This window comes from Dasypus novemcinctus, chromosome 14 (genome assembly GCF_030445035.2).
Source record: "Dasypus novemcinctus isolate mDasNov1 chromosome 14, mDasNov1.1.hap2, whole genome shotgun sequence".
Taxonomy (NCBI): Eukaryota; Metazoa; Chordata; class Mammalia; order Cingulata; family Dasypodidae; genus Dasypus; species Dasypus novemcinctus.
The window spans coordinates 60,826,346-60,850,772 of NC_080686.1; the positions used below are offsets into that span (position 1 = coordinate 60,826,346).

Genomic DNA, 24,427 nt, shown 5'->3' on the forward strand with positions numbered 1-24,427 from the left:
ACATAGTATATGATTCCATTTATATGAAATGTCCAGAACAGGCAAATACTTAGGGACAGAAAGATTAGTGGCTGCTTAGAACCGAAGTGGCATATCTGAGGGGATTAGGAGGTGATGGGATGCAGGCTTTCTTTTTGAGGTGATGAAAATGTTCTAAAATTGATTGTGGTGATGGTTGTACAACTCTGAATATACTAAAAATGAAGGAATTGTACATTTTCAATGAGTGAATTGTATCATAAGTGAATTATAGGTCAATAAAGTTATTACAAAATAAAATAATTTAAACAAGAACACAGTTTTTATGCCTATTTTGTCCTCCAAAAATAAAAACAAAATGACTACAAATGTAGCTACCCTACTCAAGTCCCTTTCCCCTGCCCAGAGATATAAGTAACTTTTATATAAAGGTAATTAAGCACATTTCTTTCCTTCTGAGACTTATTATTATTCTCTCATTTACTCCAGTTTTTTTTTATCATCTTCATTTGGACTGTTATCTCATTACCCTTTCCTCTTTATTCTTTCCTAATAATATATGTGTGTATGGCTATCTATTTCCCACTAAGTATTTCCTCTCTGTTAGCTGGAGCCACAGTTTTGACATGTATTATTTTCATTGTTGTTTAAATATTTTCTAATTACCTTATGACTTTTTATCTGAACCATATATTGTTGAGAGGTGTGTTTTAAAATTTCTAAATGAATGCAGTGTTGGTTATTACTTTCCTACCAATTTTTAATGTTACTGGGTTGTAGTTATATGCTGAGTGTAAATCAAGATTTGCTTTATGACCTAGTGCATGATTTATGTTGAGATTTATTTTGTGACCTAGTACTGTTGATCAAGTTTATAAGTGTTCCATGTAGTAGGCTGTAAAGAAGGTATTTAATTGTTTAACTCTTATTTTATCTGATAACAATATAGTATAACAACTTTCTTTTCATATTTGCCTCTTTAGTCATCCCTTTACTTTCAATCTTTCTGTCATTTTATTTTAGTTTGATCTCTTAGAAATATGACAGGGAAGCAGATGTGGCTCAAGTGACTGGGCTCCCATTTACCATATGGGAGGTCCAGGGTTTGATTCCCAGGGCCTCCTGGTGAAGGCAAGCTGGCCCATGCAGCAAGTTGGCCTGAGTGGAGAGATGACCCATGCAGAGTGCTGGCCCATGTGGCGAGCTGGCCTGAGCGGAGACCTGGCACAGCAAGTTGATGCAACAAAAAGAGACACAGAGGAGAGACAATAAGAGACACAGAGGACAGACAATAAGAGATGCAGCAGACCAGGGAGCTGAGGTGGCGCAAGAGATTGAGCACCTCTCTCCCACTCTGGAAGGTCCCAGGATCCATTCCCAGAGCCACCTAAAGAGAAGACAAGCAGACACAGAAGAATGCACAGTGAATGCGCACAGAGAGGAGACAATGGGGTGGGGGGTGGGGAGAAAGAGAAAAATAAATCTTAAAAAAAAGAAATGAAATAACTAGATTAAAAAAGCAAATGAGCCTCAGATTTCTGTCAACTTACAGTCCATTTACATTTACTGTATTCACCAATAATTTGCATTTATTTCTACTATTATTTTTTGGTGTTTTTAGTTATCTCAGTTTTTCTTTGATACCTAACTTCTCTTTTCCTACATTTTCTTGGATTGAGTCTTCTTTATTCTCTTTCCACCCCCACTCTTCTGGTTAGGCAGTTATATATCTTATATTTACTCTTTTAGTAATTACTGTTAACATTTTAAAACATCTTATTTTTAACCAGCAGTATGCAGAAAATGCTTTCCAAGAGTTCCTTGAATCTTGAAGCACAGATTTTTATGCTACAGGAATAAACAAACTTATTTCTTGTTGGCAAAAATGTGTTGATTGCAATGGTTCCTATTTTGATTATTTCAGCCTACTTATGATGATTTAAAATTCATGGCCTGAAACCGCAATTACTTTTGTACCAACCTAATAATTATGGACTCACAGTAGCTTGCAAAGAAATGTACAGGTAGGTCTCATGTACACTTCTCCCAGCCTCTCCTAATATTAACATCTTACACAACTCTAGTAGAATCAAAAACCAAGAAATTGACATTGGTAAAGAAAGCTCTTATTCAAATTATACCAGTTACACATGTACTCATTTGTGTGTGTGTAAGCACCACTGCAAGCAAGATTCTCAACAGCACTGTTACCATGAGATTTCCTTGTGTTACCCCTTTATAGCCACACCCATACTCTCCCCCTCCCCATCCCTAACTCTTGGCAACCACTAATCTATTCTCTGTATCTCTAATTATATAAATGGATTCATGCAGTATGTATCCTTTGGAGACTGACTTTTTTCATTCAGCATCATTTCCTTGAGGTTCACCCAAGTTGTTGCTTGTATCAGTAATTCATTCCTATTTATTACTGAGAAGTATTTCATGATATGGACATACTGCAGCTTGTTTATTCACTCACTGAAGGACATTTGAGTAGTTCTTGGGTTTTGATTATTACAATAATGATGCCATGAGCATTTGTGTAAAAGTTCCTGCATGAAAATAAGTTTTCATTTCTTGGGATCAGTGCCCCAGAGTGCAATTGCTGGGTCTTACAGTAAGTCACTTCCAGTTTTTAAAGCAATTGATAAATTATTTTCCAGAGTGGTTGTACCATTTTACATTCCTACCAGCAATATATGAGTGATCCAGTTTCTCCACCATTAAAATTTTAACATGCATTCTTGACAAATTCTAAAGTTAATATTTTCATCCTCCTAAACATTACAAAGACTTCAGTTTGCTTTAAGCACAATCTTGCCTCTCCTATAGACTGTAGACTAGTATATTAGTTCTAACTTGTTTTTAATGATCCCCAAAGTAGTTATTGTTATGGTTATTTTATACAGTCAACACTTGCCTTATTTATCCATATGTTTATCAATTTCTTTGCTTACCACTGTTCTTTTTTTAAGTAAGTTTTTGAGATATAATTGAATAAAATTCACCTGTTTAAAGTGTACAATTCAATGGTTTTTAGTATACTCACAGAGGTGTATAACCACCACTATCTCATTTCAGAACATTTTCATCACCCCCAAAGTGAAACCCCATATTCATTAGCAGTCATTGCCCATTCTTTCCTCCCCCTGGCCCCTGGCAACCACTAATCTACTTTTGTTTGTATGGATTTGCCCATTCTGGGCATCGCCTATAAGTGGAATCATAGAATATGTGGCCTTTTGTTTACTGGCTTCTTTTACTTAGCATAATGCTTTCAAGTCTCATCATGTTGTAGCATTTATGAACACATAATCCCTTTTTTTTATGGCTAAACAGCATTCCATTTTATTAACATGCCACATTTTATTCATCTACTCATCAGCTGATGGACATTTGAGTTGTTTGCACTTTTTGGCTATTATGACAAGTGCTCACCACTATTCTTGTATCTTTTTCTTTTTGGGTTCAGTGTACTTTCTGAAGAAAACTTTAGTAGCTCTTTCAGTGAAATCCTTTGAGTTGCAAAGTCTCTGTCATTCTGCAAATATCTTCATGTCACCTTTTCTCTTGAGTATAAAATTGTAGGTTGACAGTTATTTCATTCAACACGTTGATAATATTATTTCATTGTCTTCTGGCCCTTACTGTTGTTGATAAATAGGTTGTCAGTCTAATTGCTGCTCCTTTGTAGGTAATCTGTCATTTTTCTCAGGGTATTTTTAAGATTTTCTTTGCTGTTGGTTTTTTTAGTTTCACTACAGTTTCTCTACATGTGAACTACTATTTGCTTGGGACTCATGCTTTCTCAATTTGAGAAGTGATGTCTTTCACCAATTTTTTAAATTTTCAATCATTATCTCTTTGAATTCCACTTTTTCTCTGTTTCCTCTATCCTTGCCATCTGGAACTCCTATTAGAAGTATGTTAGACATTTTTATTCTACTCTTATTTCCTAACATTTCCCTCAGATATATTCCAACTCTTTATTTCTTTGTGCAAATAATTTCCTCAGATTTATCTTCCAGTTTAATTTTCCTGACCTTTCTCCTCTGAATTGAGTCTTTATATACTTCTAGCAGCACATATAATTAAAAATGTAATGTAATTAATAATGTAAATGATTATTTTTTACAAGTCCATTTCCCCTCTAGATTATAAGCTCCCTGAAGGCAGAGCTGCGACTTAATCATCAACTAATCTCTGTACCTTAATGACTAGAATAGGTTCTGGCACAGAGAAGTTGTTCATTAAACACTATTTGAACTCCACTATTTCAGATTAATTACAAACTGTCTAGAAAGAGTAAATTTTGATATTTGTCCCTAGGAAGATCTCGAAGGAAGTAACTATTTTATCATCAACTGGGGTTTGAATATACACTCAGTTTCTGTGAGGGCAAACACTTGTCCCAGAATTTACATTTCAACAATTAAGAGCATTCACTAGAGCTCAATAAAAAGCTGCTTGCTGACTTGTAAAGTCTAGTGAGTTTATGTTATACCAAAATATAGAAATATATAGGTATAAAACAGGTGTCAGAAACAGTTTCCTAATAAGGCTCAGTATAAACTGGTATATCTTTGTGATGGTTAATTTCCGGTGTCACTTGGCAGGTTATGGTGTGCAGCTGTTTGGTCAAGCAAGCACTGGCCTGCTTGTTACTGTGAGGGTATTTTTAGGATTTAAACCATTAGTGAGTTGGTTGCATCTATGGCTGATTACATCTACAATCAACAAAGGAGACTGCCTTCTGCAAAGAGAGAAGTCTCATCCAATCAGCTGAAGGCCTTAAAGGGAGAACAGATGATTTCAGCAGTGAGAAGGAAGAATTTCTATCTCTGCTTCAGACAGCTAGCTTCTCCTGGGGAATTCTGAAACCTTCATTGGAGTTCTCAACTTGCAGCCTAGTCTACAGAATTCAGACTTGCCAATCCCCACGGTAGGGTAAACCAGTTCCTAAAATAAATCTCTTAATATTTACATATACACATATATATCTGTATCTCCTGTCAGTTTTGTTTCTCCACTGAATCCTGGCTAATATAATTTTATTCTTTACTGTTTCTGAAATTTCTGTTTAATTATTCAAGGTTGATTGCATGCCCACTAAATTCATTTAACACATACCTATGAGTAGTCATTTTCCATTTAAAAATAGAGTAAATTCTCATTAATGCCCCTAGTTGTTCAGGGAAGCTTCAATTTTGCAGTGATTTTTTTTTAGGGAAAGTAGTTTTATTACCATCAAAGACATACAGTAGCTCAAGGTAACAACTATTAAATACTGTTTTCAATTAGAAGCTCTGGTAAATGAGTTTTTATGACTACAAAATCCTCACCTGCAATTAGAAGAATCATTTCCACACAGTGAGCAGGTTCTTATAAATTTGTCATTTAAATTAAACATGTCTAGTTTACATCATTACTTTATTCAGCATGTTTTCTAGCGTTTTAGGATTAGTGGAGGCTTAGAGCTCTTCTCTCGCCCTGCCCCCACCCATCCTAACTGATCTGGGGAGTGGTCAGGAAAGAGAACACAGGACCTAGGGAAGGGCAGTGACTTCTGCAATGTTGCGCAGAGTTAGAGCAAGCAAATTTTGGTTCCAAGGCACCCAGGTTCTGTCTGAATTTGTATCTTTTTCTTGATGCAAATAAAATAAAGCAAAGACAATAGTTAGGGGAAAAGGTTGCTCTATATCTTAATAATACAGTTAATAGTACGGGTCAGAAACACAGACAGATGCCCTTAATTTTTGCAGTGCTCACTGTTGTCACCACTTAATTTATGGCTTTTCCAAGAAGTCTAGGCAAATAGATGGGGGCAGCTGCAGCAAACAATATATCTAAAATGAGGCTTAAAATATCAGCTCTAATAAGTTTTAGGATGAATTTGTTTTATTTGGAATAACAATCTTCTACTTTTTTCTGGCAGCATGTTCTTTAGATATCTCATGTAAAATCACTGACCTAGAATCCATGGCTGGAGCAGTTTGACCAGAGTGAGAAAGGATATAATAATACAAGAATTACAGAATTGGTGATACCCTCTGTCCTAGTTCTGACTTTGAACTCAATCAAATACCTGGCTCTGACTTCAAAACATAACTTCGGAATCAGACTCCAGTGGAGATAATGCAGGGCTCCAAGGAACCATAGATTCCGAGCTATTTTGACCATAGTAATAATTGTATTTAGTTTGCAACTGGAATAATGCTATCTCCTTCCCAAATTTGTTAAATATGCCAGAACTGGAAATGAAAAAATTAGTCTCTATTGCCTGCAGGACCACAGGTCGAATGATTTTGGGCAACTAATCACTGCAAAAAATGATTTTAAGTGCCTGAACCTGTGAGGGGATGGTATGCCTGAGAAATGGGTGTGTAGCTCACCCCATCTCACAGTAAACTCTTAAGGAACAGTCCGGCATTATTTTGTATTTGTACCTAGTAAACAGGAAGGGATACAGCCCACCTCTAGATCAGTTAAGAGGGGCCAGGAGGGAAACAGATGTAGCTCAAGCAATTGGGCTCCTGTTTACTATGTGGGAGGTCCAGGGTTCTATTCCTGGGGCCTCCTGGTGAAGGCAAGCTGGCTCACGTTGAGTGCTGGCCTGTGCGGCAAGCTGGCCAGAGGGGAGAGCTGGGGCAGCAAGATGATGCAACAAAAATAGACACAGAGGAGAGACAATAATAGACATAGCAGAACAGGGAGCTGAGGTGATGCAAGTGATTGAGCGCCTCTCTCTCACTCCGGAAGGTCCCAGGATCAGTTCCTGGTGCTGCCTAAAGAGAAGACAAGCAGACACAGAAGAACACACAGCAAATGGACACAGAGAGCAGACAATGGGTGTGTGTGGGGGGGGGGGGGGCGGGGGGGATAAATAAATAAATAAATCTTAAAAAAAAAAAAAGGGCCAGGAGAATATTCAAGTTCTTAGAGATACATCCTTAATTAGGTAGGAGTGAAAAGTCATAATGTCTGCAACTTCAAATGGTGCCCATTAAAAATGTGATTTATATCACATTAATATATATTTAATATACTAAGTATAATCTATTATATAAATATTAATTTAACATATTAATTATTAATAAAGTTAATATATACATGTTCAAATATATTGAGAGAATGTAAAAAATATTTCAAGATGTTAATTGCTGAATCTGTGTGAAGGACATATGGGTGTAAAACTACTTTTATATAAGTTTGCAATTTTTCAAAAGAAGATGCTAAAAACAGCAACTCCTTTGCAGAATCGGTGAAATTAAAGAGAATATAGATACATTTAAAAATAGAGGTAAAAGGAATGATAAGAAGAAAGAAAATAAAGAATGAAAAAGGAAGCTGACTGAACCAAGGAACGATATCAAGAAGAAAACAAAACATTGCAGAACATAAAACCACTTGTAGTCACTGATTGAGAAAAATATAACGTGGAGGAAAAGAAGTCGAGAAGCCCATCAATATTTAACAGACCAGACATATCTAACGGACGTGTATGTGCCACAGCACCCACAGGAACAGAGAGGACAGAGTGCAAATCCGTCTGGGTTGGGAGTGATTTGTTCCTTCAGGGTGCTGTAACAAATGACCACAAATGGGTGGCTTAAAACAACAGCGATGAATTCTCTCACAGCTCTGGAGGCCAGATGTCCAAAATCAGCTGCACTTGGCTGAAATCAAGGTGCCGGGAAGGCTCCAGGGGAGGATACCTGCTCCCTGCCTCGTCCAGCTTCTGGAGGCTGCTGGTGCTGCTCTGCTTGTGGCTGGGTCACTCCAACCACTGCCCCTGTGGTCACATTGTCATCTCCGCTTCATGTGAAATCTCCCTCGATCTTCCTCTTATAGGGATACATATGATTACATTTAGGACCCACCCATCATCTCCTTACCTCAAGAGCCTTAATTTAATCACACCTGTAAGTCCTTTTTTTTTTTGCCGTATCAGGGGACATTCACAGGTTCTGGGGATTAGGACGTGGGTATCTTTTGGAGGGCCGTTATTCAGCCGACTACAGGCAGTCAAGGAAGCTTCACCCAGTGATATTCACCAGGGCGAGTCATTCTGGCAAAGGGACGAGCAAGTGCAATGGCAGAGGTGCAGTGAAAGGGTGCTCTGAGAGGCCGAGAGGCAGGGGACTATGGCAGAGGAAGGCAGAGGCCCTGGTGTGCTGTGGACATGAGAACTCTAAACAGAAGATTCATCTCGGCTGCACTGTGGAGGACGAACTGGCAGAGGGAGAAAGACTGGGAATAGGGAGACCATAAGGAGGCTACTTCAGGAGCTCCAACAGGAAGTAGGGACACTGGGATAGTTAATCAAAGTAGGATTGTAAAGAAACTATATTCAGGACAAATGAGTTTATATGGCTAAGAGTCTTCAAAAAAGAGTCAGGAGGCGATCAGATGAGTCGCACTTACACATGCCTCAGCAGGATCCTAGAGATAGCCAAAGTAGATACAAGCCCAGGTACTGGTGCTCCTGAGGGCTACGGAGACACACAGGTTCTGTAGTCATGGCAGATGGCTCTGGAGTTCAGTGTCGTGTCAGTGGGACCTACTTTGGAATCTGTGCTCCTGAGTGTGATGGGGTTGGACTCAGATGTGACCTTTCCACACATGCCTCTTCTGCCACTTTTACTGAACCTGTGGTTGGCACTGGGGTTGGTGCATACTCAGGAGACTTGAATCTCTGGACTGCGCATGTGCCAGCTGGGCCCTTAGCCTCAGCAGAATTGCAACTCCTACTCTCTGGTTCGTTGGTCTTACCCAGGTCAGCTAACAAGGAGGTGAGGAAGGTCAACCACCACACCAGGGAACCAAGAGGGCCTACAATAGCAAGCAGGAGAATTGCATCCATCATTCATGTGGAATCTAAGCCCCCTCTCAATATAGAGGTGGAGTGGATATCACTATCCCAGAGTCCACAGGATGGAGGAATAGCGTATGGATTAGAGTCGACTTATTGATATTCTACTATGGAACTATTGTGATTAGCAATGGAAGAAACTGTAGCACTGATGTGGAGAAAGTGGCCATGGTAGTTGCTGAGGTCCGGGAGAGGGAAGAAGAGATGTGATGTGGGTGCATTTTTGGGACTTGGAGTTGTTCTAAATGATATTGCAGGACAGATACTGGACATTATATGTCCTGCCATAACCCACTGAATGGACTGGGAGAGAGTATAAACTACAATGTAAACTATTATCCATGTGGTGCAGCAGTGCTCCAAAACGTATTCACGAAATGCAAGGAATGTGCCACAATGATGAAAGAGGTTGTTGATGTGGGAGGTGTGGGGTGGGGGTGGTGGTATGGGGTTTATGGGAATCTCTTATATTTTTTAATGTTACCATTTTTGTGATCTATGTATCTTAAAAAAATACAATTAAAAAAATGATGGGGGTGGGGGGTGGGGAGTGGGGTATATGGGAACCTCATGTTTTTTAATGTAATGTTTTGTGTGATCTATTAACTTTAAAAAAAGATAATTAAAATTTTAAATAAAAAAATAGAAACAATATTCATAGCAGCAAATTTGGAGACAACCTGAAATAACAGGAATTCTTTTTAGATTACTGGGTGAATTGTTCTTATTACTAATCTCCTTTACTCTTGTAGATAATTGAATTGTCAGCATTTTTAACCACCACAAGCAGTTCATTGCCAACTTTTAATTAAACTTAACACCTAGGCAGAAAAGTCCAACATATTTCCTTCTGATATGATTAAGAACGATAACATTTTGTCTTTTACTAGGGCACACATTTACTTACATAACTGTATATTCATTAATAAATTGCATATTCTTTTTTTTTAGGAGTTACTGGGGATTGAACTCGGGACCTTGTATATAGGAAGCAGGCACTCAACCACTGAGCTATACCTGTTCCCCTTCATTATTTTTTTAAAAAACAAAATCCTTTAAGAATAAGCCTTAATTTTACTAAGAAGCCACCATGGGTTTTTTTTTTCTTTTGAGAAATGTTTCAGCAGAACGAAATTTATGGGAAAAGTAATACATTTAATAACACATCCATTGGGGGCTTTTAACACTTTGTTAAAAGGAAAGTAACAATAATAAAAAAAGGGGCAAGATTCCAGATAAGGAAGTCTTAAACTTGACTCTACTACAAAACAAATTAACCCTGTATAATACTTAGAAAAGAAATTCTGAAACAAGGATAGGCACACTGAACACAAAGAATGCTATTGTTAGTTTTTAGAGCAATACAAAGTCTCATAACTTTTACATTTTGCAAGAACATAGTCATAATAACTAATAATAAAAGCCTATAATCCTTGGTTTGCAGAGGAGCCAAATGCCTTTTGCAGCCCCGGCCCACGATTTGGAATGCTGGATGCTCGCCAGCTCACTAAGATACAACCCTTTCCCCCACACCTGCCTTAATTCTGACTGTATTTTGCCAGACCCTTCCCCCTGGAAACTGAACTCTACTATCTATGTTGGGTTCCAGCCACTGGGTGAGTTTCTGCCTCAGTATGGAGGAAGGATGTTAGCAATGCCACTCACTGATCTTTGCCAGAAACTCCTACAGCCCTTTCACCCACCAGACCTCTCTGAAATCAAGGAAAGAATCAAATTCAAGTTTGCTACACTTCTGGGACATTGTGACTTCGACTTTTTACCGTCTCTAAAGGACAAGTCCTCACCTTCAAGCTAATTTCTCCTATCCCCAAGTCCCCATTTCTGGCAAAATTCTCACATCCCAGTGGTTCAGCCTCCAGGTCCTAACACAACTCATGGTCAACCCACACATAGAACTCATCAACGGTGATTGTTATCTGGGTCTGTAAGTGTAGTTCAAAAGACCAATAAGGCAGTCCACATGTAACTCATATTATCCTCTACTTTCTAGCTCTGGCAGCTGCTTGTAACATGAGGTCTTCCCGGACCTTGCTCTTAAAGGACCACCCATGTCTTAACTGCCATGACTCAGGAAGCCATAGCCAAAGGTACATTACACAATTTCCTCTTCCACTTTGGCTCTCTTATTTACAATCACATAACTCTACTATATTAACCCTGGAGGCTAATCATATATAGTTCATCGGATAGCATCAGCAAGGATGGCTTCAGTCCCTTCCCACAGATGTTGTTTTTCTAGTATTTCTAAACCATATTCTCATCCTCACCCCCCCTCCCTCCATTCCTCCGTTCTCCCTTCTCGCTTTCCTTCTCCTCCTGTCATTCTCTCTGACGCACACATGTAATTATGTATATCACAAATATATAGCTACTTCTTAGGGCACAGTCTATATTTTGCGATTTCTTTGATATGTCTGCCAACACTGCCCTGCTGAGAAGGGCTCTCTGCTCATGATTTTTACTGAGTGGAACGTCGGCTGCATTTTGGGCCCTCACAGTTGATTAGCTGATCAAGCTTATCAGGGCTATGACAAGTCGGAACACGGTGCGGCTCTCTCACAAACGCCTGGACACAGTTGGAGCCCTGCAAGTCCAGGAGCTGGAAAAGAAATGAGTTCAGAATTTACAGGACTCACCTCAAAGCTGAATGGCACAGTCACGAAGCTGGAATGATTTCTAGGACTCCATGTAGGACTGCACTCACAAACCAAACCTATTTCACCTAAGTCCACTTAACTTTCAGGAATTTCCTAACTACTGATCAAGTTGTTGATTTTAAAAAATTGCCATGGAAGTAGAGGCATGACAGAGAGCTAGCAAGGGAAAGTACCTTTGCCAGCTGACTCCCTTTGATTTTTCCATAGATAGGAAGGACAAGAGTCCTTTCTGGAATTTTTGGTGGGGGAGTAAGTCTAGTATTTGGAATAGGCAACTGCTTAGAGATGATGGTAATGAAAATGTCTATGCTGGAAGAAGAGGTGAGAACAACCCCCAGACCGGCCAAAGCCCATGCGCTGCTGCCTCTCCATGTCCAGTGCCCACCTCCAGCCACTGCCACCAAGCCCAAGAGAAAGGCTGGAGGGGACGTTAAAGGAGATAAAGCCAAGGTAAAGGATGAACCACAGAAAATATCTGCCAGATTATCTGCTTAACCTGCTCCTCAAAGCCAGAACCCAAGCCTAAAAAGGCCCCTGCAAAGACAGGAGAGACGGTACCCAAAGGGCAAAAAGGGCAAGCTGATGCTGGCAAGGATGGGGACACCCCACAGAAAACAGAGATGCCCAAACAGGCCAGGCACAGAAAGCTGAAGGGGCTGGAGATGCCAAGTGAAGTGTGTGCATTTTTTGTAACTGTGTACTTCCGGTGACTGTACAGTTTGAAATGCTATTTTTTATCAAGTGTTATAAAAATGCAGAATTTTGTTTTACTTTATTTTTAAGCTATGTTGTTAGCACACAGAACACTTCATTGTTGTTTTAGGGGGAAGGGGCAAATGTCTCTAATAGAATATCTCTGAAGTTGGATTACTATGGGAGGAAGCACCTTTCCCCTCTAGGTTCTGAGAGACTTCCTCTTTACTCCCAGGAGAAGGGAATCCCTGACATTGATAAACATTATTCACCTTGCACGGATGCCTTGTGGTGTGGAAAAACTAAAATTCGTGTTTATGTCCTCATGACCTCTTCTCTCTCTGCCTTCAGCATACACTTGACTCCCCTAAACCCAGAGACCACTTGGGGCCTGACCCCCCCAAAATTGGGTACCAGGATGTCAGGCCATCTGGACTTTCCAGTGACGCTGTGGAAACGGCATCCCTCAAAAGGGTAGCAATTCCTTTTTTAGATTGTGGATAATTCTGCTGTTTTCATTTCATTTCCTAAAAGTCGGGGTCGGCTCATGGAAAGTTGTTAAACAACGTGCTAAATGTGAAATGTCAACCCTCACTCTAAAGACTTCATTGGGTTTTATAGTGGCTTTCTGATGTTGATAGTTCATTGAAGAAGCGAGTTTGAAAGTTGTTATATACTGTTAACGATTGTCTGCCCATGTCCTGCCTGAAATGCCATGATCGTTTATGAACAGTATCTTTAATAAAAGCTGGATACAGTTTGTTGGGAAAAAAAAAGTCTGTGCTGTGATTTTGGAGATGTAATCTAATCTTTTAAGGAAATTACTGTTCAGTACCCACCCATGATGGCAAGGCAGGCTAAATGGGGGCTCTTTGGGAGTGCTAATCCAGTGAGCCAGATTATATAGAGAAAGTTCTAGATGAGCTGGGAGAGGCGTTAGCCTGAGGGTTGTCTACGAAGACAATGAGCTACAGGAAAGGGACTCGAACCCACCTGGTGGGCCTTGCGGTTTGGGCCACACAGTGTCCATGTGTCCTTCTCTTGGTTACGGCCCCTGTTTCTCATGGGCATCCAGCCCTTCACAGGGGGCCCATGTGTTTCCGGAACACCAAGCCCAGTAACCCTGGCCTCAGTGACTGGTTTGGGAAAGACAAGACCCTAACCTGGTTCAGTCAGGTAAAAGCCCACGTATTTCTTCTAGTGGGTTGAGAAATCCAAGCTCTTCCTTTCTGGAAGTGAAAGTAAGTGTGTTGCCTGGAAGGAAACGCCAGCTAAAGTGGAACCAACAACCCCGAGGACCAAGAATTGAAAATGAATGTGAGAAACTGAGTCTCCAATATATTAGAGCCCTGGGATCCAGGCATCCCTGAACCCAAATCTCCTCTGTCTTTTACATCACTTAAAGTAATTATTTTCTTTTATTATCAAAGCCAGTCAAAGTGAGCTCTCTATAACTTGCAATCTAAAGCCTCTTAACTAACAAAGCATTCTTGGGCGGGAAGCCAAGCTCCAAAGTCAGAAGAGACTGACACCACCTGGAAGATAAAGAAGTCTGGCCAGTGGTCTGAGGATGTGAAAGCAGGGGCAAAGAAGGTGAGGTCGAATGACTGAGGAAACCAGTGCTGAGGTCACAGGTAAGCCTCGATATGTCCTGCAAAACTCAGGGTGAGCCTTTGAAGGAGTCACACCAGGGCAAACACAGGCTTCAGTGAGGCATGGCACTCATGACTAACCTATGTTAACCTATATTTACATTACATTAGGGATCAGTTAGCACCCACTGACAGCCGGCACTCAGAAGACTAGGCTGAGAGTGACCAAGGGTGGGGCAAACGAGGCACAGGTGTGTGCATGCGGAGAGCTACACGGAGGGAAGTAGAGTGTTACCTGCCGGCTCCCAGGCAATTAGGCGCACTGATGGATGCTGACAGACTGGGTGGGGTGGAGAGCTGGGACTTTATATAAAATGTGAGTCTATTGGAACTCAGCAGGGTGGGTTATAAAAGGTGTAAACTGAATAGAGGAATGTAGGTCCTCCGGGAAAACAGATGGGGGAGCTAAAATAAATGACCCCAAACTCTTAGGTTAACACTGAATGAGCACTCCTAGACTGGGGTACTGGTCCCATTGATTGAGTAAATCACGGCCAGCCTTCTGGAGATGCCATCCCCAGACTGCCACCGACTTCCTCTGTCGGCTGTTCCCAGTGCTGCACACCCCATCTCCCCAGCTGAGAAGTCTGGAAAGTGGCAGAAGAACATGGGGGAGAATCCTTGCCTTAGCACTTCATGATACCAACAGTTCCAATTAGGAAATTACTCCAAGTAGGAAGTTTTCTGGAAGTGAATGCCTTTGGAGAGTGAAGGGAGATAGGCATCAAAGGGAATGAGGAAAGCGCCAGAAATAGAGGAATCGGTGGTTAAAAATGAGGAGAAAGTAAGGTGATATCACATAAACATGATTTTCTTATTTCCATTTGTAATGAGCTAAGTACAATAATCACTAATTATTAAAAATATATATTTATGACATTTTCCAGAATGTAAATTGATTATAATACCACTAGTGGTAGTATTTATTGAGTACTTTTTACGTGTTTGGCACTTTGCTAATCATTTGACATGCATTATCTCTTTTATTCCTGCAACAATTATGTAAGGAACTATAATTATTATTTCCATTTCAATAGAGAAAGCCAAGTCTTAGAAAAATTAAAGAACTTGCCCACACATTTAGTAAAGAGGATGAGCTTTAAGAAATGTACTAACTAGAGCAAAGGGGATAGCACTGCGGAATGTCATCCTTTCCAGAGTAGACTCTCAAATGCTGACTTGAACAACTATCAACATTTTTATAAGCAATTCTTTAAGTAATTCTCATAAGCAAACAACATGAATATGGAATGCCATTTTACATAAGACTTAGGTGAAATATGCAAGTTGAACAGTCCTAGCAATGCTAATATTCTTTAAAACTTTTTAATATTGTAGAATACAGATACAGAAAACTGCATGAGAACTATCAAGATGAATTAATTATAATGATGAATTATTATTTTTAATATATAGTTACACTATAACCACCATCCCCATCAAGAAACAGAAATTTAGTACACACCCAAAAGCCCTCTGTTTCCACCCATTCCATCATACCCTTCTCCAATCCCCCAAGGAACCAATGGCCTGATGTGTTTTTTTTTTTTTTAAGATTTTATTTATTTTTATTTAATTCCCCCCCTCCCCCGGTTGTCTGTTCTTGGTGTCTATTTGCTGCGTCTTGTTTCTTTGTCCGCTTCTGTTGTCAGCGGCACGGGAAGTGTGGGTGGCGCCATTCCTGGGCAGGCTGCACTTTCCCTTCACGCTGGGCGGCTTTCCTCACGGGCACACTCCTTGCGCGTGGGGCTCCCCCACGCGGGGGACACCCCTGCGTGGCACGGCACTCCTTGCGCGCATCAGCACTGCGCATGGGCCAGCTCCACACGGGTCAAGGAGGCCCGGGGTTTGAACCGCGGACCTCCCATATGGTAGACGGACGCCCTAACCACTGGGCCAAAGTCCGTTTCCCCTGATGTGTTTTTTTTAAGATTCATTTTTTATTTATTTCTCTCCCCTTCTCACCTCCCACCTGCAGTTGTCTGCTCTCTGTGTCAATTCGCTGTGCGTTCTTCTGTGATCGCTTCTATCCTTATCAGCGGCACTGGGAATTTGTGTTTCTTTTTTGTTGCGTCATCTTGCTGTGTCAGCTCTCTGTGTGTGCGGCACTATTCTTGGGCATGCTGCACTTTCTTTCACGCTGGGTGGCTCTCCTTAAGGGGTGCTCTCCTTTCACATGGGGCTCCCCTACGCGGGGGACACCACTGCGTGGCAGGGCACTCCTTGCGCGCATCAGCACTGCGCATGGGCCAGCTCCACACGGGTCAAGGAGGTCCGAGATTTGAATCGCGGACCTCCCATGTGGCAGGCGGACACCCTATCCATTAAGCCAAGTCAGCTTCCCCTGGACTGATGTTAAAGCAATTGCTTCCTCACTTTTCTTTTGAATTTTCTTCCCCAGTGTGCATCCCTAAACACTCTAGTTGCATGTTGTCTTATTCTCTGATATGACTTTTAAGTTTATTTTAATCTATAGGTTCTCCATTCATTCTTTCCTCTTTTTACTTGTAAAAATGATTTTTGAAGAAGCCAGGCCATGCAAACCTGTAAACTGGCAAACTTTCCCTGGATTTTGTTGATTGCATCAATGCAAATATTATAACTAGTTAGCATGAATCAAACCATAAACAGGGCTTCGGGTAGATTTAAATGTAAATATCTGATTGTGATCTGCCAAATTCACAAGAGCATTAAGTTCCTCTAACAAGGAATATGAAATTTTTCTTTTTTTTTTTTTAACAGAAGCTTTGCTTACGTTTGTTCTGAAATAATCTGTTTATTCCTTCCTTCTTCTTGCTGATTTATACATAACTTCCTAGAATATGTGGCAAAGGAAAAATGATGAGTTGGATATATAAGGAAGGCAAGAGAATCAATAAAACTAAACAAAACAAAAGGATCTTTATTGAAGTGATTAAAAAAGGAAATGGGGGGAAGCAGACTTGGCCCAATGGATAGGGCATCTGCCTACCACATGGGAGGTCCTCGGTTCAAACCCCGGGCCTCCTTGACCCGTGTGGAGCTGGCCCATGCGCAGTGCTGATGTGCGTAAGAAGTGCTGTGCCACACAGGGGTGTCCCTAGCATATGGGAGCCCCACGTGCAAGGAGTGTGCCCCATAAGGAAAGCTGCCCAGCGCAAAAGAAAGTGCAGCCTGCCCAAGAATGGTGCTGCACACACAGAGAACTGACACAACAAGAAAACGCAACAAAAAGAAACATAGATTCCCAGTGCTGCTGATAAGGATAGAAGCGGCACAGAAGAACACACAGCAAATGGACACAGAGAGCAGACAACTGGGGGGGAGGGGAACGGAAGAGAAATAAATAAAAAAATAAATCTTAAAAAAAAAAAGGGAAATGGAAAGGACCAGTGACCTCTGTAAAGTCCTTTGGCTATTTCAAAGTTTGACACATTTCTTTCTTTGAAAGACAAAGGCTGCTACCACCAGAAAAGAGATGGATGGTTGCAAAACAAATCAATAAAAGAGTAATATAAAGTTCAGTACAATTCTTCTTGAGACATACTCGCTTTCTCCCTCAAATTTACTTTTTTATATTTTGAGGTACCAGAGCTGGAGATTGAACCCAGGACCTTATATGTGGGAAGCTGTGGTCAACCAGTGAGCCACATCACCTCCCGAGTTGGTTTTTCATTTTGTTTAGCTTATTGTTTGTTGTTTTCAGGAGGTACTGGGGACTGAAACTGGGTCTTCCCATGTGGGAAGGAGGCACTCAACCACTTGAATCACATCTGTTCCCCACATTTACTCTTTTTGTTTGTTTGCCACCCTGCTCTTTTTGCTGTCTGTCCATTCGCTGTGTATCTTCTGTATCTATTTCTCTTTTTGTCTACTCTTCTTGTCTTTCTCCTCTAGGATTCACTGGGATTCGATCCTGGGGACCTCTGATGGGACCTCTGATGCGGTGAGAGGTTCCCTGTCAATTGCACCACCTCAGTTCCTGGTCTCTGCTGCACTTCACCTTGACTCTCCCCTTCGTCTCTCCTTTCTTGCGTTATCATCTTGCTGTGTGACTCACTTGCACGGGCACTGGCTTGCTGTGTGGGCACTCACGCAGGCACTTGCACGGGCGGGCACTTGGCTCACCATGCGGGTACTTGCATGGGCACTCAGCTTACCACGTGGGCAATTGGCTCACCATGCAGGCACTCACAACACGGGCACTCCGCTTGCCACACGGGCACCTTCATGGGCTCAGAGCTCGCCATGTGGGCACTCAGCTTGTCACGCTGGCACTGGATCGCCATGCAGGCATGCTTTTCTCTTCTTCTTTTTCACCAGTAGGCCTCAGGGATCAAACCCAGGTCCTCCCATATGGTAGGCAGAGGCCTTATCACTAGAGGCACATCCGCTTCCCCATATTTACTCTTTTTTTTTAAATGCCCCTTGCCTTTTTTTATTTTAAAGATTTTTAAATTTATTTATTTATCTCCCCTCTCCCTCCCCCGCCCGCCGTTGTCTGTTCTCTGTGTCTATTTGCTGCGTCTTCTTTGTCCGCTTCTGTTGTCAGCGGCACGGGAATCTCGTGTTTCTTTCTGTTGCATCATCTTGTTGTGTCAGCTCTCTGTGGGTGCGGCACCATTCCTGGGCAGGCTGCACTTTCTTTCGTGCTGGGCAGCTCTCCTTACAGGGCGCATTCCTTGCACGTGGGCTCCCCTACGCGGGGGACACCCCTGTGTGGCACGGCACTCCCTGCTCGCATCAGCACTGCTCATGGGCCAGCTCCACACGGAGTCAAGGAGGCCCGGGGTTTGAACCGCCGACCTCCCATGTGGTAGACGGACGCCCTAACCACCAGGCCAAGTCCGCCGCCGCCCACATTTACTCTTAACACCATATTCTTTTCAAGTCCTACCTTCTGAATAGTGATCTTTGGGCATGGAATAAAAATAGTTTTGCAGTTAAGCCTACTAGCTATAAAATCTTGGGGCAAGTTATTTAACACAAATTTTCTTACACATACCATGAGGATAACAGATATTTTATGAGGTTGTTTGTGAGCCCAAATGAGATAATATCTATAAAATGCAGAGTAAATGTCAGTCTCTTGGGCTCCTCCCTGCCAAGTTGTACCGATTTTCCTTTAAATAGGTTGACTTTAAAAATTCAAGCCATTGACAATTAAATGTTCAAATAAGGGACATAAACAATTTTGAATTTTCATCTCCCCCTATGCAGAATAGGTCTTTTTGATATTGTCCTTGTGAATTTAGGTATTTAGCAATAAGCATAAACTTAAGGAACCAACAACAAAAACCCTTCTTCACAATGTTTCTCACATTCATCCCGTCCTATCCATTTCCTCTACAACTTTCCTGGTTTGGACCTTATTTATTCAACCACATAGCACGAGAAGGCCTGGCCACCCTCTATTACCACCCTAATTTTATCGATGAGGAAATTGAGGCCCAGAGAAACTGCAAGTATATTCAGGTAACAGCAGAGACAAGATGACAGGGACCAGTAGGTAAAAGAGATGAGAGCAAAGAGAGCGGCAAAGTGGGGAGCACACCCCTGGTCAAAATTTACAGTTATGTGAGAAAGAGGGCCAGTGCTGCTAGAACTTTTAATTTTTTAAGGGACCTGATGAAAACTTGGTTTATGTCTTACCTATTCATTTGAAAATGTATTAAAATTTCTTTTAACCTCTCTGCAGGTCAAACAAGACACATCTATGGGTTGGCTTTAGTCCACAGCTGGTCTGTTGGAGGTCTCTGCAGCCTACTAATCCTAATTTAAATTCATTTCATTAGCTTTTATTCTCACTCCCTACTTGAAAAACTTGAATGCCTCCCCAGTGTCCATAAGATAAAGTCCAAACTTCTTTACCAATCCTTCAAGGCAATCCACGATCCAGCCCCAAGCTATATTTCCACGTTTCAATCAGTCTCCATTTCCCACTGTGACTAGAATGGCCACTGAATTCAACTCTCCAGGTGCAAAAATGTTCAGAATCACCTGCCCAGACCAACTGGGCTGTGCCTTAGCCCTTCAGTGTCTGTGCTCTTCGCTTTCCTGGAATGCCCTCCACCTGCGCCCTCCTATCAGTGAAACTCTGTCCATTCTTTAGTGTCCAGATTGGATATCACCTCTCCACAGCATCCCTGATGGCCCTGGCTGGAAGCGACCTTGCTCTAAATCATCATAGGACTTTAGATCACTCACATGGCACTTGCCACGTGCCACCTTGTTTTGGAATTACCTGTGTAGTTCACTTTCCCAAGCACTTAACATTCCTGGAAGGGTTTGGGTCTTAGATTGGATTGAATATTCCCACAATGCTTTGTACATAGCAGGGTACTCAAACATCTTAGGAATATTATCCTTTTGTACTGAAAACTTATGGATCATATGGATCATACCAATTTGTGTTCTAGTGCAGAGAACCAAGATAATCAATTCCAGGAACTGTTCAAGAGAACTGACTACAGAGGTTTCCACTATGAAAACAATGTTTTTCCCCGTTTTGGACAATGCCATGGCAGGTCATATCTACGAATACTCTTAATTTCTTCACCGAAAGGGGAAAATCCATTCTTAAGCTTTTATTGGGAGTACTTCTAGCATAAGTGTAATCTAACATATACCCAAAGAACTTTCCATAAAAAGCGATTCTTTTCTTTCAACTGCCTCTGGGTGGAAGGACAAACGGGATAGGTTACATAGTGCTCAAGGGGCTCTGAGTTCCTCATTACCCCATTTCAGAATCTTTTGTGAGAAAACAGACTTAAGGCAACACTCCCCACCTCTGTTGAAAACTAATAAGGCACAGGTATATTTTTTTCTTAATATAAATTATCTTTTGCATTAAAATTTTTAAAACAAAATTTTGACCTTTCAGAGGTATCACTTAAAAAGTGTCTTGAATGTTATTTGTTTAAAAAAAAACCCGTTCTAGATCAAGAGAAACAAATATTTTATGATTTATTGTAAAATAAAAATATTCATGGACTTGTTAAATGACAAGTACAAAGTAGCATACTTATGAAAACAGGAGAAAGCCTGGAGTACACCATATCAAGTTTACTTGCCCCCAACTGAAAGAATATAAATGCAGCTAGAGGAAGGGCTCGCCATGAACTTTTTCTGATCTTAAACAAAGTCAAAAATAAATGGGCAGCTCCAGTCTCCTTTGATCTTGTTAAATGTATATTTCCAGCGTAAAGCAGCTAAACAAGCGTTGTTAAGTCTGACAATGTTTTCCCAAAGGGCCAGTGAGAAATAATGAGTCAAGCGACTGCAACCAGAGAATATCAGTGTTCCTTGCACGGAAATGCAAGAGCATCTGCGCGCGTTGACATTCGGGTGCCCTTAACGAGTTCCCTGCTTCTGAGAACGGGGAGTCAACTTTTTTAAATTGTAAAACGATTCTGGGGTGAACAGGAGTGGAGATTCACCTCACGGTCTGGAATGCTTCCGGGGAAGAGGGCAGAGTCAGGCTGGGGGGCGGGGTTGTTCATCCCAGGAATGGCCCACAGAGGTCAGGGCCGCAGACCTGGGGACCCACTCCCAGTGACAGAGGCGCAATTGGGGAAGGCTGCGGATACCTTCGCTCTCCAAAACGGGGAACAGTTACGTCAATTTGTGTTATCATCGGATGCCGGCTCTGCCCAGTTGTACAGCCTGGGGTCTTTCTGAGCTGCGGCGGAGGCGCAGGAGGTGGCCGGAGCCTCCCGGGGGCGCGGGGCTGGCGGGCGCCGCGGACCCGCCCTTCTCCCCGCCGCGGCGGGGGCGCGGGGCTGCCGGCCCTTACCTGGTTCCTGCGGTACCACGCGCCCGACAGGGAGCCATTGCCGGCGCCCGGCGCCCCGTACGTGAAATTCCGGGACAGCTCGTCCAGGGCGGCCGAGCTGGCATCTCCGGAGCCCTCGGGCGCCGGCGCCGCCATTCGGTCGCGCTCCCGGGCTCGGGCTCAGCCTCCCCGCCCGGCTGCACCGCGAGGCGCCCGGGAGCAGACGCGCTGCGGAGGCCGCGCGGGGCCCGCGCCGCAGCCACTTCCTGCTCGGTGTCCGGGCGAGGCCCGCGCGCCCAGGCCAACTGGCACCCGCCCCCGCGCGGCGGCAGGTGCCGCGCCTGCCAGCCCAGCCCGGCCTCCCGCCGCCGCCGCGAGGTGCGGGCGGGGAGCCCCGCGGGGGGCGGCCTCCCGGGCGGCCCGGCGGGCACCGCATCCTGCCCGCCAGGCCCTTGTGCACAACGTCCTCAAGGTCAGAGGCTCGCGGGGGCACCCATCGCGCCAGCGTGCGCCCTGGTTTCCGCACCCGTCAGTGGGAGAATGAAAGGATCTCCAAAAGCCCCTCCGGCTCTACCGGGCGCTTGGTGAATATTGGTCGAAATGAATGGGAGAGAAAGACGCTAACAAAAAGCCTTCGCCCGTCTGTTCCTGGCAATTACAGCTACCACATAGCTAGTGCTTCTCACTTATATTTTAAAAATTGTTTTTCATGCGGAAAAGTCATGATTTCCTGAAAAGACTGTAAGCGTCATGAGAATAAAGATAGAACTGACTAAATCTGAGTGCCAGCAGGTGCTAGATGCTTAGTAAATATTCCTAGAATGAAGGAAGGAATCCCCAGTGATGATGAGGACCCCTCGGTGTATTTGTTGACTGGATGGGGTTTCTTTTGGGATGGGACCAGAAAGAATTGCTGAAGACTTGCCAGCAATTAGAAGAATTTAGGAAGACAGATGGCTGTCATTAATAGTCTTAATGAACACTAACCAGATGCTCAGGTTTTACCTATATTCAAATTCTACATTGTCACTACAATTGATCTCTCAGGTATGTCTCACCTTGAGAATTCTATGATTCTGTATTGCTGCCTGAAGAACTGGAACTTTGAATTCTTTTGTTTGCACAGTGGTGAGATGCTTCTTACATAATATGCTTTGAGTTCTTTTATATCATAAGGAAAGACCTTCAAGAAAAGCATATTGCAGCCTAGCAGGGAGCAGGATTTTCAGAGATTCTTAGGAAGAGAGTGCAAAGGAGAAATGAACATAAGAAAAGGTCATTTCAGATACAGAGAAAAGAAGATATGTTATCTCAGAAGTTTTATAGTTTCTCGATTAAACATCCAAACAATTTCATTGAACAGTTAATATGGTAGCTAACTATTCCCACCTTAAGAATCTCATGTATTTCAAATAAATATCTAAAGGAAAAGTGCCTATTTTTTAAAATACTTTGTATAACATCACATTATTAGGTATTGGTGACTTTATTAATGCTTCTTTCATTTGAGATGCTTTAAGCTGCAAGTAAAGAGAAGATCCAAATAAAAGTGGCTTAAACATTAAGTGTCTGTTATCTCCAGAGGCACTGTGGCTCTGTGATATTGTCACTTTCATCTTTCTGCTCTGCCATCCCTAAGGTATTGGTCTTGTCCCTTTTCATGGTGGAAAAATGCCTGGAACAGTCAAGCATCATTTACACACAGGCCTGTATTTAGCCAAGAATAATAGGGGCATTTCTTAAATATCTTTTTATAAGAAAGGAAAACCTTTTCCAAAAGCCCCTAGCAGGTTTCCTCCCCCACTCAGTTTCCACTGGCCAGGAACAGGTCACATGTCCATATCTTAACTTGCAAGGGAGGCTGGGAACCTAATTCTTGGCATTTCCAGGGAGGCAGGTCCTGCCAGCAAGGAAGAAAGGACGTTGCTACAGGGCAATGGCTTTTGGATTAGAACCAACAGAACGTGGCACAATCATCTTTTAGTATATTCCATGAGGCATATTGTAACTAGTCATACGGTCTCTAATGGGCAAAATAATAAACTGATAGTGTTACTTTCCTGTTTAAAAGGGTTGGATACCACCCCACTGACATAATAAAGTTCACACTTGTAAACTGGCATGTAAAACTCTTTATGATCTGGCTCCCATGCTCTGCTACACTTAACTCATTCCCATTTTATTTTTTTAATTAAAAAAAATCATTTGCAGTTTCTTTATGTTTGCTTAAGAACTCTAATTTTGGAGAAAGTCAGTATTTGGTATTGAATAGGTATGCTATATAACCTGTGATGTACCCTTCTCCAGATTCTAAGATGCCCCTGCTACTGGTGTCCTAGTATATGGGGGTGGTTGCAACAAAGAAGTCGTGACCAGTTTTCCTCCACACACAGTTCACAAGAAGGCGGCGGGCACGCCATGTGAACTATTTTGATCCCAGCATTGTGGGTGGAGCTGCAGAGGCTGTTCTGTGCTTTGTGATGGCCTTTTCCTCTCCAGGGGATATCCTGTTCACTTAATAGGATGCCAAGAGCCTTTGATCAAAATAAATCTCCTCCTGGCTTCAGTGCTGAAATGGTGGAGGTCTGTCTTCCTCAGTTAATTTAAAGAAATCTATTCCAGTGCCTCATTTGAGGCTTGGCTTCACCGGGAACATACAGAGCAGAGTTACATTCTCTCCAATTTGCATCACCTGCTTGAAGCATCCACAAAGCAGTTTCCCCCCTCCTTCTTTATTTACCTTTAGCCAGTCAATATTAGCTGGTTATAATAAGCATTTCTTTAATGATGAATACCT

At 42.3% G+C, this 24,427-nt stretch overlaps 1 protein-coding gene across 2 annotated transcripts in view; it reads right to left on the minus strand.

Annotated features, from left to right (window-relative positions):
* Positions 1 to 21,938, minus strand: part of NIPAL2 (NIPA like domain containing 2) — a 116,377-nt gene extending 94,439 nt beyond the window's left edge. Inside the window, exon 1 of one of the 2 annotated variants that reach the window (XM_058275768.2) lies at positions 21,652 to 21,938. In XM_058275768.2, the coding sequence (XP_058131751.1) occupies positions 21,652 to 21,786 (135 nt within the window). In that variant the 5' untranslated portion in view covers positions 21,787 to 21,938. The remainder of the gene's footprint in view (positions 1 to 21,651) is intronic. The other variant, XM_058275769.1, reaches the window with a different exon arrangement.
* Positions 21,939 to 24,427: the final 2,489 nt, after the last annotated feature.